Raw genomic sequence first — 19,783 nt, 5'->3', positions numbered from 1 at the left:
AATAACTGAGTGTGTGTGTATGTTTCAGGTGACCCGGACTTCATCTGAGAGCATAACTTCAGTCCCAGCATCCAGCGCCTCAGGCTCTCCCAGCAGAGTCATCTACGTAAGACTGCACCACCTCTACTCACCACCAGTCTGTTTACATCTTTGCTGAATAAAACATATTTATACCTGGAGATGATGGATAAATGATGAAAGCTTTCTTGTCTCTGCTGCCAGGCCAAACTAGGAGAGGAGAGGCTGGACTACAAGGACCTGGCAGCCCTCCCAAAGACCAAGGCCATCTATAACATAGACAGGCCTGACATGCTGTCCTACTCTCCATACGTCAGCTACCCGTCTGAGGAGAGGTCCTACGGAGAGGTAGACCGGCTCACAATCTTTCACTTCTTTCTAACTTCACACCTCTCTAATCCAGTGACAAAAATCAACTCGTACAGTTCAAGTTGTATCCCCCCCGACTGATACTGACAGTAAAGTCAGTACCAGTCATTCATCAACACCATGCTTGCTTCTCTCTCACAAACAGCCGTTCCTTTGCAGTGCAGTCAGTCTCATAGCACTTCATTCAGCTCATCATTCCACATCATCATGACTCAGTGACATTGATTGATTGATCGATCTCCTGTGTGGATGGTTGACTCATATAACCTCACATATGAGTTTGTCCTAATCATTGGCTTCTCTCCCCCCTCTTCATTTGCAGTCCCCCCAGCTGCTTTCTCCTACCCCTACTGAGGTAATACTCTGTGTCTCACTGTGGATGTCACACGCCCTTCATCAGTGTACAGCGCCTTTCTGTCTGTGTGTGTGTGTGTGTGTGTGTGTGTGTGTGTGTGTGTGTGTGTGTGCCTGTTGCATGTTTGAATTAAGGGCTTTCTCAGGGGAATGCAGAGCTCTTAAAGGTTTGATATGGGTTTTAGATACATACAGATGATGCTGTTTTAATTAAAGCAGCTCAATCATCGCCCACATCTCAGGTTTGTTTAGTCATTCACGTTGTTCTGGTACAACATCAGCCAAGTTGGAGAACCAAAGGACCAATCAGAGCATTGAGGCAGATCACTTAAGAATCGGGTTATCATTTCTTACATAACTAGCTAGCTATCAAAACATCTTGAGAATTCGAAAAAAAGCCAAAATGTTACTGACTTCCTTATAGAAAAGCAGTGTATTCCTGACAGGGAGCTGTTACAGTGCTGAAGCTTTGCCAATAGCTTCCTGTTACAATAGGAGTCGAGTTGAAAGGGCGGTTTCATCGAAATGACAAAAAAAAAAAATACATTTTCAGTGCTTTGAGCATCACAAAGGAAATTCCATTCACCTACACTGTATTGGAGATGGATGCCGAAATCTCAGAGGGAGATATATAAAAGCCTGGACAACTAAAACTAAAACTATCAGCATGGTTAGACTGCACTAGAGGTAAGTGAGAAAATGTGTTTTGGTAGTTTGGGTGAATGGGCCGTCTAAATAAGGACCAGAGTTAGCCATGTATTAGTCAGCTAATATTCAGGTTGAAATCAGTTTGAATGTCATGATTTATTATCATAAGACTTGAAATTGGCAAACATGAGACACGATCAGTGTTTTTAAGCTCACTGCTGACTGTACATCACTGATAATGATCAACACTTTTTTCTATTCACATTTTTGTGCCTTAATTTCTGTTTGGCACATATATTAAAGGCCACTTCTGACAAAAGCTTTGTTGATCCATGTGTTGAATCAACCTGATTTGCTCCTGGACATACCAATATGCATACTTCCCCTGACCTCGTTATCTTGGCTTTAGCCTTATATTTAATCGATCTATTGCTTGCCTTGTGCAACATGATTGATCCCTCTCATTAGGAATATATTAGAGATGGAGTCATGCTCATGTAGCGGTGCACAGAATGATGTCACACAGGCTCAATCTGGTGCTACACATTTAATGAAAATGTTCTGCAAAATACAAAAGTATGCGTTTAGATATACAGTCGCTCCACAGCGTTTTCTGCTTCCATCATGTACACAGAGATTTTCATCCTCTCGCGTATTCATGCGAGACTTCCCTGTGGCTCTCCGTCGTAGACACTGCTCATGTCGCAACACTGACACCTACTGGCGATCCACTGGATCTACTGTCTACAAATGTAGCTGGTGATAAATAACGCTGTAACCATAATTTTAACTACAATGAACACTTCCTCCTCATAAACACATAGGAAACATAATAAACTCTCTTAACTTACATTACACCCAATAAATTATTGTACATGCTGAACTACACATGACTTATTGTGCCACACTCACATTCCTGTCTGATACTGTGATTAGTGAGGTAATGTTTGTTTCTCATTAGAAAGAGCTGACGTTTTTTAATTGTATGTGTTTGTCCAGGGCGATGGGGAGAAGTCACCCCGTCAGCGGAGGCCCTCCAGCCCCAGCTCTAACAGCTCCCTGGGGGGCTATGGACGCTACACCCCTTGCCGTTCCCCCCAGAATTACAGCCGGCCAGGTATCAGCCTCAAACACACACATGACACACAGCCGTTATCCATATATCCATATATCCATATATTGCTGTTGCTGTTATTTGAAAACCTCCAAGATTGAATTTCTGTATTTTTTAATTACCCATGTTTCCTGTAATGGATAAATGTAGTTGGCCTACATTTATCTTCTTAGAATGACTCGGAAAAATGCTTCCTTAAATTATCTAGATTATTTATAGGTGAACTCACTCCAGACTTGTCAAATACCAACCGGCTATTCAGCGCCCCTCACTATCTGATACAGACGAAGGAGCCCTTTAGCATCTGTATGCGAGACACATCGCTTTCAACTAACTTCAATGTAAACCCATCCAAGTCATTATTTGACTCTCAGAGCAACTGATGTAAGTTGGTGGGAAGGAACTTACACTATTCTTGTCCCATGCGAAACTGAAAGTAAACATTGACATTTCGTTGGGTCAGTCTTTGGGCACTAGAGTCGTTGATGTCGTTCATGTGAAACAAAATGGACACGCCGTTCCTGATCCAAAACCGATGCTAGAGGGGTGCCTAGAGCATCACAGTTTGAAGCTTAGGGCCACTGACCAAGTGTTGGGATTTGACGAGTTGGGTATGATAATGTGTTGTACAGTATATGCAAGAACATAATGCCAAAATCAATGCATAGCTTAAATCTCACATTTCTCAATGTGTCTGTAAGCTGTTAAGTAAATATTGGCAAGTCACCTGCTTTGCTAAAAAAAAAAAAATGTTGTAAGTGGAAGTCCACAGATTTTACACGTCAAAGTGTATTTCGAGGTGTTAGGAAGTACTACTGCCTATGTAAATAAAATAAAGTAGTATAGAGTCTTTAGTGTCAGAGGCAGCTGTGGGAAGTCTGATAAGTGATGTCACTTGAATCAATTTCAGTTGGGTCTGAAGTTTTGAAAATCTAAAGCTGGAGGTGTGGAGATGAGAAGAAATTATCTCAGCAGATCTCTGTAGCTGCTCATATCTGCTGCTTCAGGCTATGTTAGCTGCCACTAGCATTACACACGCATTACGACCGAACTGTCTGTGATCAAGTTAAATCTTAAATTGTGGTAATAAAGGCACCAGGTTGAAGACGATAACCTAGGCACAACAGTAGTTACAAATATACGTCACACACTGTTTTCCTACTCGAAGACGCTTGATAAAGTCCGTCTTAGAACTTATGCCAATGCCTTGTCTCATTAATTCTCCTATTTTACCATTTGAAGAGGGTGATAGGGCTTGCTTTATGAAATTAAAATGGGCCTCTCATTTATACACAACTAAAATATCATGAGCTTTTAGATCAATATTTAAGGCTTGTGATGTGTACGGTGTGATGTTGATGTTTTGTAAATGTACCACATGTACTATTCCTAATATTTCCACGAAACTTAACACCTTCACACGTTTAGCCATTGACTCAACATGTTTCCTGTGATCTGATTGGACATTCAGGGCCAGAGGTATACCTTGGTGGTAGACACAGCAGCCAGGCCCATGACTCCAGTTCTCTCCCTTTGCCTCCAACCCTCATGGGTGCAATTAAGTACCCGTCCACCTGGGCCAGGGAATCATCTTCCTTCCCTGTGTACTATGCTGCTGGGGCTGAAGGGAGTGGTGGTGATGGTGGAGGTGGAGGTGGAGGTAGTGGCAAGTACTCGCCCACACCAGTAGGTGGCATTGCAGGCTTGTCTTTTCACCTAAACCCTACCACCCTGGCCATGCTGCAGCAGCACAACTACATCCCTTACTTCAGAGGTATCAAAGCCCGCTGAGACCCAGAACTAGTCCAATACAGACAATGGACCACTTGCTGGAATCATTACTGTTGTCAAACCTTAGACAGAAAATTTAACCGTCAGCCTATTCAAGATCTACCAGAAAGCTCTTATTTGAAAGGGGGTTCAAAGTGCCCCAAAAGCTAGGTTTCCATGTGTTCACCAAATAGAACAGAAGCATACAAAACCTTGGATTTAGGATCAAAAGCATGAAACTAAAACTGGTTTCCCCACAGCAGCAAGTGCCAGTCCTCTCTGTATTTGACTGAGACCGAAGGTCCGAAAGAGTGGAGTGCTGTGATACAACCGTTGAACTGACACAGCATGGGCTGTGGTTAAGCACCAAATTAACCATGTGTTGGAAACTCACTCTCTGGGTCTCTCGGCTCACCATAGACCCATGAGTCATAATGGGAAACAGAGCGCCTGACCTGGTGTGCGCCGACTTTGGATCTGTAACCACTGTTTGGCTCAGGAATATTTATTTTCCTTATTTCTTGAACCAAAGCCATAAAACTGCTAATTATATTCATAATACCACACACCCCTGAAATCAACATCACAAACCAGTGCTGTATACATTCCCCTTGCACGCTGTAACCCCTGCAGAAAGGCTTTTCCAACCACCTCCCTTTGCTTCATCTTCCCTCCCCATCCCCTGATCTTCCTCACCCCTCAGGGTTCAAACAGGATCCCCTACCTGACCCTAAACCTAGGACATCCCTGCATCTCAGTTTACCTCCTCCTAACGGTAAAAACACCACTAGTCTTTCTCTTCTCTGTGTCTCCCCTCCCCCAGTGGAATGGTTAGCAGGTTTTGTGATGTTGTCCGATATCGTGGTGTTGGTACATTAGTAGGCCAAGTTCTCATTCTGCTTGCCCTGTTCACTTGTGTCTGTGGACGTGGTTGTTGTCGTGCATGGTTTAGCTTGACCCTGATACATATGGCATTAGGAGGGAGGGACATTTTTGTGCTTGTCTCTTGAAGTTGTTGACCTGATTGTTTGCCTGCTTTTGACTTCTAATCTCCCCTGTTGTTTCTCCTGAATGACCACTTGTTTGTTGTCATGTCAAGATTTTATTTCTTTGGTGTTAACCTGCTTAAGTCCTTGATATGAATATGAAAGACTTGGTGTTTTGATGACTGATAAAAAGACACTTTGAGGTTTCCAGGCAGGGTGATTAGAAAGTCATTTTTTGAAGCACATGAAATAATATTATCAGCAAATGCATTCCTTGGAAACAGCTCCCTCTACCAAAGCACTGACAAATACTAAAATATAGGGATGAGTCAGCACCATTTGTGAGACTGTATATCTGGTATACTAGTCAAATGTCATCCTCACTCAATGTTACAACAGATAAGAATAATTAAAAATACACCACTAGTTCAAATAAGACTTTAGAGGAAACTATGAATGATGTTGTAACTAAATACATTTTTTAGAACCATACAAATAACTGTACTGGTGACCTGACTTGTTCGGGTCCTATGCCCTGGCTCTCCTGACACCTGCTACTCAAGGTCAATGTCTCACCTCAACCAATCGTCTCCGCCTCAAACAGCGATGCAGGGTGGATCTTGCCATGAAGAGCAGTGGGACTCATAATTACACATATTTTAATACAAAAGGTACGACTGATCATTTTATACATGCCCCCTGCTTCTGCTACACAAGAGTTTAAGGCAAGTCCTGTTGCGTTCATACACTGTACATTTTCTATTTAAATAGATCATAACTAATTGAAGGTCAAGTTTCTTTTAAAAGTGACAGCCCTAATTTGAAGAGTTCCAACAGCAACAAGAAGTTCTCATGTAGGTTGAGTCATTTAGTACAGAACCCCTACAGCAGGAACACATTTCTCTGACACGTGCTTGCTTGGACCCTTGCTGACTAAAAGGAAGAGCTAGAGAGGGAAGCAGCATGAGCCTCCACTCGAACATTTGCACAGAATATCACGAACACGCGGTCCAGGGTTTTGGCGGTTTTTCCATGACAGGGTGGAGAGGCTTAGAGGGGAGTTCTCTGATGGGGAAGATGAAAGAGAGGAGGGGGAACGGAGGAGTGGGCCGAGCAGTAATTTGGGGTCTGGTTGCCAGTTGCATTGGCATAAAAGACAGTGTGCCGCTGGCGTGGTTCAGGCCCTAGCGGTTCCTAACACACCGTGAAAGACGTCTATTTGTTTTCAACAGGCAAAAGGCTCACGCTTTAAAGAGCTATCAGGTTTCCTTATAGAAGTTGCTGTGGTAGTAAGACTTAAGCAACACTGTATTTAGATGTGTTGTCGAATGATGGAAATTAAAGAAGAGTTTAGGAACGAATAATGCATGCTTTTGTTTTTATTTCCATGATTTCTTGTTAATGATCCCCAAACCATCTTTCATATTTTCTTATTAAGTTATTGTTTTATGATTAATGAATTGGCTCCACTTATTGTCAAATGTGCAATCTGTTCAGATGAATTTATCTCATCTCCTCCCTAACTCCCCACGCATCCATCACCTCCTACCTTAGCTCCAGATGTTTTATGTTTTACCAGCACTAACAGCACTGCTGTGTATGTCAGTGATCTCATCCACTTGCATCCAGATCGCTGCCGATGGTTCCTCTTTGTCTGAGGGAGAAGAGTGGGTGTTCACTCAGCTAACACTCTCTCTCAATCTCTCTCTCTCCCTCCCTGTTTCTTACCCAAAACTCTGGATGTAGAGTGTTTATTACTTTTGGTCTTAAGGGTGTCAGTGACTCCATCATCCAGCCTGCCTGTGATGTAACACAATGGGTCGGACCCTGGTTGTGATCATGGATACACAACACACACATGCATGCAATCAGCAAAATGTTAATGTATTTTACGTCTACGCTTAAGCACCTAAAACCTAGACCGATGTAATAAAACCCATAGGTTAACTTTCAGTGACATTTTTTGCACCTACACTTAATAATAATAATCATAAAAATATTCAGAATAAGTTGAGATTTTGTAGTGTAAAGTGATGAGAACTAAATCTCCAGGATCATCCATTCCTTCCAGGTAAATCATCGCTCTGGTACTAATACTACCACTAACAAGAACTTTTAGCATTTAGCTCTAAAGCTAAGTGGGAAGTAATTGACCCTTCGCTAAGCCCTGCCCCACTGCTACTCTATCAAGCTGTCAGAGCCACACTGTCACTAATCCTGAATATATTTGATTTCGGAGAGAAGCAGGCAGAAGGGTCTACAATATGCTTTTAAAGGATATATGTCAAACTGATTCAGCAGCAAACACAGGTTAAAAAGTTAAAGATAGAAGCTAACGAGTTTACTATTTCACAACGTTTAACCATGACGAGCGGATATGAGAGAGGATCGGACAGAGACGGATAGTTGTCGGACCCGGGTCGTAGCTGGCTGATTTTGCGCTATGATTAGCCAGTCTGCGTTCAATGGGCAGGAGCGGGAGGTCAATTATTGTAAAAAATGAAGATAAAGAGCTGTTTAGAACAATAGCAGCTCCTCTTCTACTGCTAATTCCGAACATATCTGGGGACTGTCCAAAACCAGCAGCCCTATAGTCTGCTTTAGGTAGGTTTCAGGACAAGTTTTGAAATAGTCACTTCAGCGGCTTCAATGCAGTGTAAAGCAGTTTGTACTGTAAAGCAGCATGAAGTTATTTCGTCTGTAATCCACGCAATCAAGAACTTGGAAGTATAAACACGTAACTTGCGTACTTCAATAACGGCCCTTCCGTTATTATTTTTACCCAAACAACGACTAACATTGGCTTCGGCTTATAAGCATCACCAGAGGTTATTGGACTGTGGTTGTGAGCAGGAGCTCCATTGGTCTTCATTCCAGCCCTCTTATAGACATAAGCTTTGGGTAAAAAAAATATAATTGGAGATATAAGTGTGGTTTCGGTGAGGATGGGTGGTCTTTATCTATGTAAAAGTAGCTGCTGCTTGGCAATGAGATGAGCCACATGAGGTGGTTCAGACGCCTTCCTGTCGTTGTCTGGACACCTAAAGGGGAACTTCAGGATACTATGGAGAGATTACATCACCAAGCTCAACTAATGTTCGGGGCTCTCCAAGAAGATCTGGAGGACGCCACTGGGGGAAAAAAGATTTGGGCAGAGGGACAACGTGCTGTAACTTTATTTATGCAAGAGTGGTAGCATTCAAAATGTATACTGGATGATTTTTGTCTCTCATCACTTAACAGATCAGTAGGCTGGTAGGATTCTCTACTTAAAAGTCAGACATTGTTTCAGTATAATATATAAATACTGTAAATGGCTGGGTTATCAAGTCACCTGCATCAATGTAATGTGATCAAAGCTTCATATTTGAGCGTTATTAATATTCTTACCTTAATGCTGCCTTTTTTCGCCCCCCCAACACCCTTTGTTTTCCCCTACACCTTTTCCCTTTTGCTTTTTTCATCCAATGCCCACCAAACTCTGTCCCCAACTGAAGGTAGTGAAAGTGGTCGGAGTACCCCCAGCTTATCCACCTATTCTGATGGCAAATCCCCTTCCTCTACATACGTGGCTGCTCCCCGGCATTTCCACGTACCAGGTAGGCCATAACCGCACCGCTTGGCTTACAACTCAACTTAATTTTTCCTACATCTGAAACCAGCCAGGGAAATGGATACACATGGGTTGTTTTATTGTGAGTCATGTTTCTGCTGTGACTTAATGCGTGACAGTTTTTACTAAGCATCTCTGCAAGAGTCCACTGACAGTAAGATGGATTAGATCAGCCTCAGGGAAAAACATTCTGTCCTCCAGGGTTGATGCAACAAGACTTACATTAACTTTCAACTTTCTATATTCTTGTGACGTGTACATTATCAATTATGGGGCCCTTTCTTTATTTGACAATCTCTTAAGAATGCTAATACAAGTAGACTGATTGATGCCGGAGGGCCATGTGTGGTTCCTGATATTATTCTTTGAGTGCCATAGGATTGTTCTGTATCAAAAAACCTACCTTTTAACAAAAAACAAGATATTGATATATTTTGAATATGTTGCATGAATAATATTAAAAGTGCTGATGTTTCTGATGTGCCATAATATTTATGACAAATGTCTTGTGTTGAATCAAGCTATTCTGCGGCCCCCTTTTTGCTTCTTCAAAATATCTCATACCTCAATAACTGCTAACTCATGCATCTTTTTCTCCATTCTCTCTCTTTCTTTCTCTCCCTCCCATGTTGGCTTCTTCCGTTTTCTTTCCTCTGCGTCTGTTCACATCTTCAGAGACTCTGGTCAAAGATAATATCTATAGAAAACCCCCCATCTACAAACAGCATGGTACAGTCTACTTCCTCTTAACACTTCCACCTCTGGTCTGGTCTCTGCACGATGTGTTGCATGTCGTCTGCCAGTCATCTGTTTATCCCAGTTCTCCTCCCTTTTTGCTGTAGCCTTCACTCATCTAGTAGACTCCATGGATCTACATGCATAAGGCTGGTGTAAGACTTCTGCACCCACTGTATGTTATAAAAAAATCAAGGTTGAACATCAGGATGTTGGGCAATGTGTGACAAAACAAAACAAAAGAAACGTGGAATTTTGCAAAACAAAGGTTTTGATGCAAGAAAGCAACAATTGACCCTGGCCTCCAGATGTTGAAACATTAACAGTAAGTATGTTGCGTTTCTAACCACACCCTAATCAGTGATGTCACAGGAGATGTTTTTCATTAGGTTACAAATGAAAAACACTTTCTGTGACATCACTGATTGGGGTGTTGCCAGACTCTTAACAGCAGCAGCAGTTTTTGCTCCCTGTGATGCAGTGTAGAGTTGGTAACAAAGAGTTCTTCCCTCCCGTTAAATTCCAATATCTGATCTGACATTGCAACACTATGTCATGTTGACTATTTATTTTGACATTACAACTAATTTGGTACTGGTTGTTGGAATTGGGGCTCTTGGGTGTTACAGTAGTTTGCTCACCTCGTTCATGCATGTCTGCACTCATCTCACCAGCTCATTTGTTGGTTTTCGTGGTGATGCTGTGACTGTGTTTTCCACTGTGAGAGGATAGGTACATGATTCACTATGTGAAGTGTCATTAGTGTAGTGCTGATCACTGTTCAAATCTCTTTCTCTCCCCTAACCACTGTCTGTGGGTCCTGATTAAGACTGCTCCTTGTGCTTTAACCATGGAGCTGTGTAAAGTGAAATATTGTGAACAATGGACTGCACTTACAAAACTTTTGTGGGAATCCAGCCCATTGGTTAAGTTATTTGATACATGATAAGAGGGTATTCACCAACGTTATCTAGATAACTAATTCCATATGGTAATGCTTTAGCATGCAGTATGTTAGGTGATCTTAACATTGTCCAAAAGAAAGGATTCATCCTGTCCAATTAATTTGTGCTCATGGAATGTTAATTCACATACCATAACATTAAACAATAGTATGGATAACAAACGGTATGTAGAAGGGAGGGCAAATGTAACACAATTTTGTTTTGCATGCAAACAGTTTGAAGTATATCCAAAATCAAATCAAAGCAGTTCATTAAGATGACATTTTCCTTGGCCTGACAACCTGACAACACTGTTTAATTTGCACCGTATTAGGTTATACAGTGTTATGTGTGCAGCTAACTTTTAGCTAGCTAGTATTGCTGAAACAACGTCCAATGTAACATCACAACAAAAAAGGAATGATGAATGGACAAGGACAAATGTAATGAGAGTGAGAACATACAATATTAATATGACAACTTGTAACTTCATTTCTTATTGTTACAGTAAATTGACATTGATTGTTACAGACTCATTACATTGTCCGGCCATAGATAATCTTAATGAGGCTCTTGGATTAAGTAAACAGAGAGTTTGAATATGTTATTTGTGTGCAGGATTTATTGATTCCATAGCACAGATTATAAATTGGGTCAGTCGGTTGTTTTTCTCCATGACACCTACTAGACTTTATAGAGTGCTGCAGGGATGACATAGTTTTGTAGACAAACCTAGAAGTTAGCATAGATTTAACATAAATAAGCTCTGTGACAAACAAACGTTTATGATACTTACAGGTTTTGGTCAGCAGGATAATCTTAACACTTTTATGAATTTTTAAGCCAAATGCAACCGCCAGAAGTAAAAAGCTAATGTTAGGCTATAAATGAACTACACCACGGTCGCGTGACTTCATGTCACCCCCACTAAGCAAAAGGCAGACTAATGTACGGCATGATGATGTTTAGTAGTTTAATTTGGACACTTGTTTGCAACCATCTTTTTTGAAACATAAAAGCTAAAAAACGTATGGGTGGGGTATTTACCAGTGGCGGGCCATGCATTTCATACCTGGGCCATCTGTGCTGTCCTACTACAGTTGAACCACCTCCTAACAACCTCATTATGACACCACAGCTACGGTTATTATTTGTTTCTAGGGGTGTAACAATACACGTTTTCGTATTAAATCGTTCGGTACGTGGCTTATAAACCGAACAAAACGTTTGAATAAGAGTATTGCATTTGGAAAATGCAGAAGCTTAAATTGTGGGAAATATAATGTTTTCGGTGGACTTCGCTCAACCTGGCAACATGCTGTCTGACCCCGGAACCATAACATTGTACCCTGGTGAGGCGCGTGTGTTCTGGGAGGCGCGCTAAAGTAGCTTAGCAGGAAAACAATAGCAGCATACACGCTACAAACTCTCCCCGCAGCATTTAGCTGTTCTCTACTGATTCAAACAGGCCTAAAGCAATCGCCACACAATCCCCATTTCTCCAGACCATCATTCTTGCTTTGTAAAAGAAAACAAAAGCCCAAACAGAGAATCAAATGTCTGACCCTAATCTCGCGCATGACGGGATGCTTCGTCATTAACGGACAATGCATATAGTCAAAATCAATGTAATTAACACAATGACAAGAACAAACACAAGAACCAGTCACATATATTTATATGACAACAAAGCATGACAAATCAATCCAGCAACACTGCAGCGCTAAAACACGCATTCCACCGCACACTAAAGAGCACGGGCCATTCAAATATTATTCAAATCAGAGGGAACAATATTAACCATATCATAAAAACGACACGATTGACAAATGAACACAGTAGTAACGCTACTGCAGATGTAAAAACACAAAAGCACTTCACTGACCAAAGCTGCTGTTCACTTAAAGACAAAGTCCATCCTCCTTCTTTGTTAATGAAGAGTTGTTAACCGCAGTTGTTCAGAACATCGGTTCAGTTCAGTTCCAGTCAGAGGTCGTCCTGCAAACGTGTTCGTTGAGTTGTAGATCCACTCGGGTCTCTCCAAAAGTTTTCAAAAGCACCGTAGCTTGTAAGTGTCCTGTTGTGCTATGGTGTCGTGTAGCTGCCTTGGTTAGCGTAGCGTAGCTCCAAACAGCTCCAAACACCAAGACGCTCAGTTGCAAATGAAACGCATTCTTAGCCATAACATGTTCAACGCTTCTCCGATGCTGTCAGCCAGGAATACCGTTCCTACAAATCCTTTTCCATGCTGGGTCAGGGCTGCTAGCTGTGGGGTTTGCCGACCCTTTGATACGACCATTTTTTCCTGAAATGTCCTTCTTGAGAAAGGCGTTGCCAGTAACTCCGCCACCAAATCCGTTTCTCCTCCTCCTTCAGCCAATGAGTGTATGAACCAAAGCTAGGTAAAAAAAAAAAGAATCTCCACCAAGCAAAACGCTAAAAATGTCATGTCAATGTCATAACTTCTTACATATCTTTCAACTTGAACTCTTACTACTAAGTTCTGCTAGCTAGCTTTCTGCTTCACAACAGTCACGCTAGCCCACTGACCAATCACGCCGCACGTTAATGCTGAGCTGCATGTTAATGCTGACGTACTTGTAGGCTACCTAGAAAGCTCTGACATGTCAAAGAATACGTACAACATGTCAAACTAAAAATGTGATTGGTTGAACACTATGACAATCAACAATATCGTCCCAATATACTTTAATCTGCAAAATCTACCTAGCGGGCCTCGGGCCTCTCTTACCTAGAGACAGAGGGGCTGAATCTGATTGGATAAAAGCTCTACTTAAAACAAGCTGTGCTGGAAGCAGAGCAACTGAGGAAGACAGTAGCTGTGCAATGAGAAAATAAGATAATGGGAAAAATAATTATAATACATGTAGTGTATTTGTGAAAAATTATTAAATTATAAAATAGCTATAATTTTGTGATTCTGTTTAGGCCAGCAGAGAAGGCTTTGCTGGCCCTGACGGCCCACCACTGGTATTTACGCATGTATTTCATGGCCTTGAACTAAACGTTAAGGCATCTAACCAAAAACCCATTTACGGGTTTTTGGGACTTCTTCCTGCAGCACTCTAAAGTAATGGAGTCAAAGCTTCAGGACATAAAGCCGGAATGCTAAATTGCCTCTTTGGTGGATAAAACTTGACCTCAAGGAGGCCCTTCTGGTGGAGAAAATGTGATGAAGCACCCTCTAGGTTGCCCTTTCAGTGGAGAAAATGTGATGAACCACCCTTTAGGATGGCCTTCCAGTGGAGAAAATGTGATGAAGCACCCTTTAGGATGCCCTTCCAGTGATGATAACATGATGGAGTGCCCTCTAGGATGCCTTCCAGTAAGAAGAACATGATGAAGTGCCCTTTCGGATTCCCTTCTAGCAAAGAAAATGTGGTGAAGTGCCCTTAAGGATGCTGATCCAACAGAGAAAATATGATGAAGTGCCCTCTATGGTGCCCTTCCCGTGGAGTAAACATGATGAAATACCCTTAAGGGCTCCCCTCCGGTCAAGAAAACATGATGAAGTGCCTTCTAGGATGCCCTTCCAGTGGAGAAACTGCCCTCTATATATCCCTTATATGTTTTGCCACTGCGCTGATGACGCTTGCGCAGAGTTAAAAAAATGTATTATTAATAATAATTTATTTATTAATTCAATTTAAATATATCTTGAGTACAAATGGAAACCTTGTGCTGATGGTGACACTAGAGAAAGGGGAAGGAGGTCAACAAAAATATATGTAATCCTCTTCTTCCTGGGAAGAAAGATTATTTAAATCTCACCGAAATCCAGCCATTTAGTGTCATGGATCAAAATATTTTGTCATGGGAATGTTTTGACCAAGGCCAGTGGTTCAGATCCTGACGAGACCATAGATATCTTTACTGATTTTCATTGTAAACAGGACTGTAGTTGTTAGGATATCTCGCTCTGGTGACCAATGGGTCAGACTCCCAAAATGTCAGTGCTGACCTCTATGTATAACATTGAAAGAAATGGCTGCATCCCACTCCATGTAGATGATGTGATGTCATGGTCCAGGGCTGATTTGCTGTAGAGTTAATAGTTCAGCACAGAGTACCTGAGAGGCAGATGGTCCAGCACAATAACATCTGACTGTTTTACAGCTTCTAGAACATCCTGGCAGGATGGGGAGGATAGCAAGGTGGGTCTGTGTGTGTGTGTGTGTGTGTGCGTGCGTGTGCGTGCGTGCGTGCGTGCGTGCGTGCGTGTGTGTGTGTGTGTAATCTGTTACTTTTCAAGTCATTTTTTTACAAATGCTGTTCATCCATTTACTAATTCACTAACTCATACTTTGCCATCATCCATCACTTCTTTCCATCTCTCTCTCCCATTTCTGTCTCCCTCTCTGTCTCTCTTCATCTCTCTTTGTGTCTCTCTCTCTCTCCGTCCCTCTTTCTCCATCCCTCTTTCTCCGTCCCTCTTTCTCTGTTTCTCTATCTCCGTTTCTCTCTCTCTCTCTCTGTTTCTCTCTCTCTCTCCGTGTCTCTCTCTCCCCTCTCTCTCTCTCCATTTGGCTCTCGCTCTCTCTCTCTCACTCTCTTTGTAGAGGACCAGTTGGATGATCTTGAAGAGTGAGATTGATGGACAGATGGGTCCAGAAGACCTGGACCCCCGCAAATCGACCTGCAGTCTGCCTACTGACACCTCCCAGCCTAGTGAGTAGCTGATCTCAAGTTCAGCCTGGTGTGAGTGGCGAGAATAAAAAAAAATTGATATTGACGGGTCACTCAAAAAAGACATGAGAATGACAATTTTTTTTTTTCTTGGCAGATTTCCCATACAATAAGTCTGCATCCTTACCCGGCTATGGAAGGAATGGCATCTACAAGGTGAGCTGCCAAATCTCTGCACTAATGCACACAAAGTAGGCTCGTAGGAAATGAGCACGTATGTCACGGGGCATGATGAGGACTCAGACGCAGACAGTCAGGTGTAGTGCAAAAAAGGTTTTTAATGAACCAAAAACAGGGAATCCAGGGACAAGACAAAAGACGAGGGGGAATATCCGGCAGGAAAAGGCAGAACAGGCAGACTGGAAAACCGGGAACAGGACGAGCAAAACGGGCGGGTTGGACGGGAAACAAACACAATGATCTGGCAGTGAGTGAGTGAAAGACAGGGGTTTAAATAGTGACTAGGCAGAGTGAACAGGTGAGACTAAATGAGCTGATGAGGTGAGTGTGACTGGCAGGTGCACTGAATGAACTGATTAGGTGAGTGAGGAGCTACAGAAAGAAACAAAGACACAGAACACACAGGGCAAAGCCTGATCGTGACAACGTACTTCAAACAATCCATGCTTCCTGTAATTTAGACATATCGGCCAAAAACTGTCCTTGCACATATTCTTAATTTAGTCAGAGCTCGAGCCACTATTGCGACATTTCAAAATTACTTCAAAATATTGAAAGAAACAGGCACCCTAAGGAAGAAACAGAGTAGTGCACATCAATCCAAATCAAGTCAAGTCAATCAAGTCCTTACTTTTTGGTGTTTTTTCAAAAAAATACCAAAGATTGTTTTGTGGTCACATTTTTGTAGCCAATAGCTGATCGGCTCTGAGCACGTCACCAGTCCAGTTACTCAGGAAATGTGTGTCTCTTCCGAATAGGTTGGAGTAACTTGGGGATTTACTTACAATCTGTCTGATCGTCTTTTTTTTCTGCATCTTGAGATCTCAGGAAGTACTTTTACCAGAGCTAAGATTATAAAACCCAAACTTTAATAAATCCTAGTTGTTCCTTACATCTTTTACCTTATACAAACAGTAGCCTAAACCATTGACTATGCCATCTCGCATCAGGATATGCATATGCATATGCATATCCTGATGTAAGATGGCATAGTCAGTTAGGGTATTGTGTTACTTTGGCTTGATGGAATTTCCATCAAGCCAAAGTAACACAATACCCTAACCCTAATTCAATTTTAACCAGTATCCCTTGTTCCCATTTTATTGTAGTCTGGCATAATAAAGACTTGGCAAGGCTCGAGCCACAGCAAGGGGTGTGCTTGATTAGGGTTTGCATAAAGTCTCACAAGGGTAAGACACCCTTGTGAGTCAGAGCACAGGTTTCTGGCATAGCTTCACCTACCTCCAAGGTGCATGCAGAAGGAAAAGTCAAGCAAAACTGAACCCAATGAAGGCCACAAGCTGAAACGTGAATTGGGGTGTGCCTGTCACCAAACCAAGCACACCCACAGATTAGAGGACCTTTAAACCTTTGGCTGCTTCAACAGAGAAAGAGTTGTCATTGACTGAGGTGTTTGGAGGATCTGACATTGCTTTCTTTGAAACCGCTTGGTGATTCTGTTTCTTATCCAAGCTCTCACCAGCTGTGTTACAGTAGTCAATTAGGCCTCAGTCTTTACAGCATATGTTTACACCACACTTTCCTACCTTGCACATCCCCCCACCCCTTACTGATCAACACAGGAAACCTCCGAGCAGCATTTAAGTCCATTTACAAATTTTTCTTCATTAAAGAAAAAAAATTCGTCAAGCTTTTCTCTCACAGTTTTAGTATCAGATGACACAGTGATCAGTCAGTACCAATCACCCTACACAGACAGGGTTCTGGTTTATTATGAGGGGTATTTAGTCTATCATCCCCTGAAGTAATATTGCTGCTCTCCCTCTGTGTTTGTTGATGGATACAGGACAGGCAGACAAAACAGAACAGAGAGGGAAATGAAAGATCAGGAGCCATGACAGAAACATATATATATACTGTTACTGGTTAGTGTTGATGAAATGGTGGATTTAGTGTGTTGGAAGAAGAATGGGGAGAGATTTTTTTCTATTAAATGTGCTTTTTAACATTATACTTGCAATATACAGTATTTTTTTGTGCAAGCACATTGCTTAGATATGGAATGACATAATGCTTAATATCAATTTAAAGTTTAACGGAATTTAAATTGCACTTAACTATGTAATTATTTGTCATAAATGACATGCCTTGTCTACAGTCACACTTAGTGGCTCTGTGGCGCTGTACTTAAGCACAGTGGTGCTTTAAACGCAATGCTACGGTCAATGTGCTAACATGCTCACAAGGCCAATGTTAATATGCTGATGTTTCAGACATTTACCGTGTTCACCATCTCAGCAATGCATGTTAGCAATTTCACATTTGCTAATTGGCACCGAACACAAAGTGTAGCTGAGACTGGTGGAAATCCCATAAGGTTTGCAGGTATATTGCAGTAACCTCCAGTTTTGAAAAGTGTGACTCTGCAGGTTGCAAATAGAAGTCTGATTGTATATAATAAATCATTCTTTTTCAAACAGAACAATAACTAATCATTGGCTAATGGACAACAGCCGCAACACAATAAAAGCATCACACTTTACCTTTCTAGCTAATAACTTCTTATCTACAAGCATAGAACAGACCAGCACATATGGGTACTTCACAAAACGATTAGGCCACACCCCCTTTGGGGGGATAGAAAATATATCCCATGGATAGATATCAATGCAATTTGTTAGTTGATTAGCTCTATTGGTGGACAAACAACAAACACTCTTTCAACATCAGTTCTTCCCTCTCTATTTAGACACATTTTAGTCACTCCGAACTAAGTGATGTAAGCTTATATGAGAAGAATGTGTCACACTCACTTCCTATTGGTCTCCCTGAAAGAATGGGAGCACATCAAGAGGCTGATGAGCAAAAGGCTTTCAGATGAATCCTGGCTTTGATGAAGACCAGCAATATTCTTGGTACCATGGAGAAAGCACAAACATCTGCATAAAGGTCTAACTTGTCTGTGGTTACACGTGTTTGTGTTCCTATAGGCTGCTGAGATGGTGGATGATGAAGTGGACGCAGACTCCCAGAGCTGGGGAGGCATGAGAGGTGAGAGTGAAAATTAATTGATGATGTTTATTTCCCGTTCTTTGTTCTGTTCCTCTTTATGTTAATGGTTTGCAAGCTTTTGTTAGTGTTGATAATCGATCAGCTTCATTCCTAAAATCCAAACAATACATACAATACACTCTGCAGATACGGCAGACGGTAAGACTTTCTTATCCTGTTGGCTCTACTCAGCACTTTGGATTTGAAATCAAACAGTCTGAGTAAAGTTCTGACTTTGGTGAAGTTAAAAAATAGACTTGTAGCCCTTTCTTGGACAATTCAATAATCGTATACATTGGAATGTCAATCAACTAACCTTAATCCAGCTGCTTCACTGCTGAGGGGCAGACTGAAGTCTGATATCAGCAAGAAGTAGAGATGTTCACAGGTCCAAGTCAGGTCTCAAGTCTTTGAGCTAGAGTCCAAGTCAAGTCTTTGAGCTAGAGTCCAAGTCAAGTCTTAAGTCTTTGAGCTGGAGTCCAAGTCAAGTATTGAGTCGTTGGTTACAAGTCCAAATTAATTCTTGAGTCTTTGGTCAAAAATCCAAGTTTAGTCTTGAGTTGTTGGTTACAAGTCCAAGTCAAGTTTGAGTATTTAATCACCAGTCCAAGTCTAGTCTTGAGTGTTTGCTCTCAAGTCCAACTCAAGTTTCGAGTCCTTGGTCACAAGTCCAAGTGAAGTCTCCAGTCTCTTATGGTTGTAATGCATGTTTTATTATCTGCTGCATGCCATCAAGTTTGCTTACAACACGGCATAGCTATATCTAAGGAATTCAAGCTTGTACTATATCATTCCGAGTGGAGTAACGGACCATTGTTGATCCGTGATCCGTACGGATCCACCCTCACGGTTTGACACGCATGTGAACCGCAGATTAATTACACAGTTTAACGTTAACCATCACAGTGTGAAATAAAGTTTTACTGACGATCGTTATCTGCCAATATTCAGTAAAACGTGATGAGGACATCATTTATGCTTTTCTAGATACAGATCTCTGATAATGTTACATTGTAAACAACTAATCAGTGTTTGAATTAACACAAGGAGAACGAAGTTTCCATTCACTTACATTATGATGCGTTCAGGCTCTGTTCAGTTAAGTGAGTATTGGGCAAAGGTAAATTATAATGGTATCATGATGTGTTCATATGTAATCTGTAAAATTTTGGTGAGAAACTTGAATAAATCCAGTTGTTTGAAGGAGATGTTTTCACATTAATATAAAATAGGTATTAGAGATGAATTATGAGCTGTTTACACTAGTTCTAATAATACATCATTAAACTACTAATGAAAGGATTTGTTTTAATTCATAAAAATACAATCTTTT

The 19,783-nt window shown here is 41.5% G+C and overlaps 1 protein-coding gene across 1 annotated transcript in view; it reads left to right on the top strand.

Annotated features, from left to right (window-relative positions):
- ablim2 (actin binding LIM protein family, member 2) overlaps window positions 1-19,783 on the top strand; it is a 76,080-nt gene that overhangs the window by 49,835 nt on the left and 6,462 nt on the right. Inside the window, exons 10-20 of the mRNA XM_076086867.1 lie at window positions 29-106; window positions 223-366; window positions 710-742; window positions 2,389-2,506; window positions 3,975-4,277; window positions 8,757-8,858; window positions 9,548-9,601; window positions 14,689-14,726; window positions 15,132-15,240; window positions 15,356-15,414; window positions 18,390-18,450. Coding sequence (XP_075942982.1) covers window positions 29-106; window positions 223-366; window positions 710-742; window positions 2,389-2,506; window positions 3,975-4,277; window positions 8,757-8,858; window positions 9,548-9,601; window positions 14,689-14,726; window positions 15,132-15,240; window positions 15,356-15,414; window positions 18,390-18,450 — 1,099 coding nt within the window. The remainder of the gene's footprint in view (window positions 1-28; window positions 107-222; window positions 367-709; window positions 743-2,388; window positions 2,507-3,974; window positions 4,278-8,756; window positions 8,859-9,547; window positions 9,602-14,688; window positions 14,727-15,131; window positions 15,241-15,355; window positions 15,415-18,389; window positions 18,451-19,783) is intronic.

Source organism: Anarhichas minor, unplaced genomic scaffold, assembly GCF_050575085.1.
Source record: "Anarhichas minor isolate MPS153535 unplaced genomic scaffold, ASM5057508v1 ptg000009l, whole genome shotgun sequence".
NCBI lineage: Eukaryota > Metazoa > Chordata > Actinopteri > Perciformes > Anarhichadidae > Anarhichas > Anarhichas minor.
The sequence above is the reverse complement of the archived record's forward strand: the minus strand, read 5'-3'. Positions and strand labels throughout refer to the sequence as shown.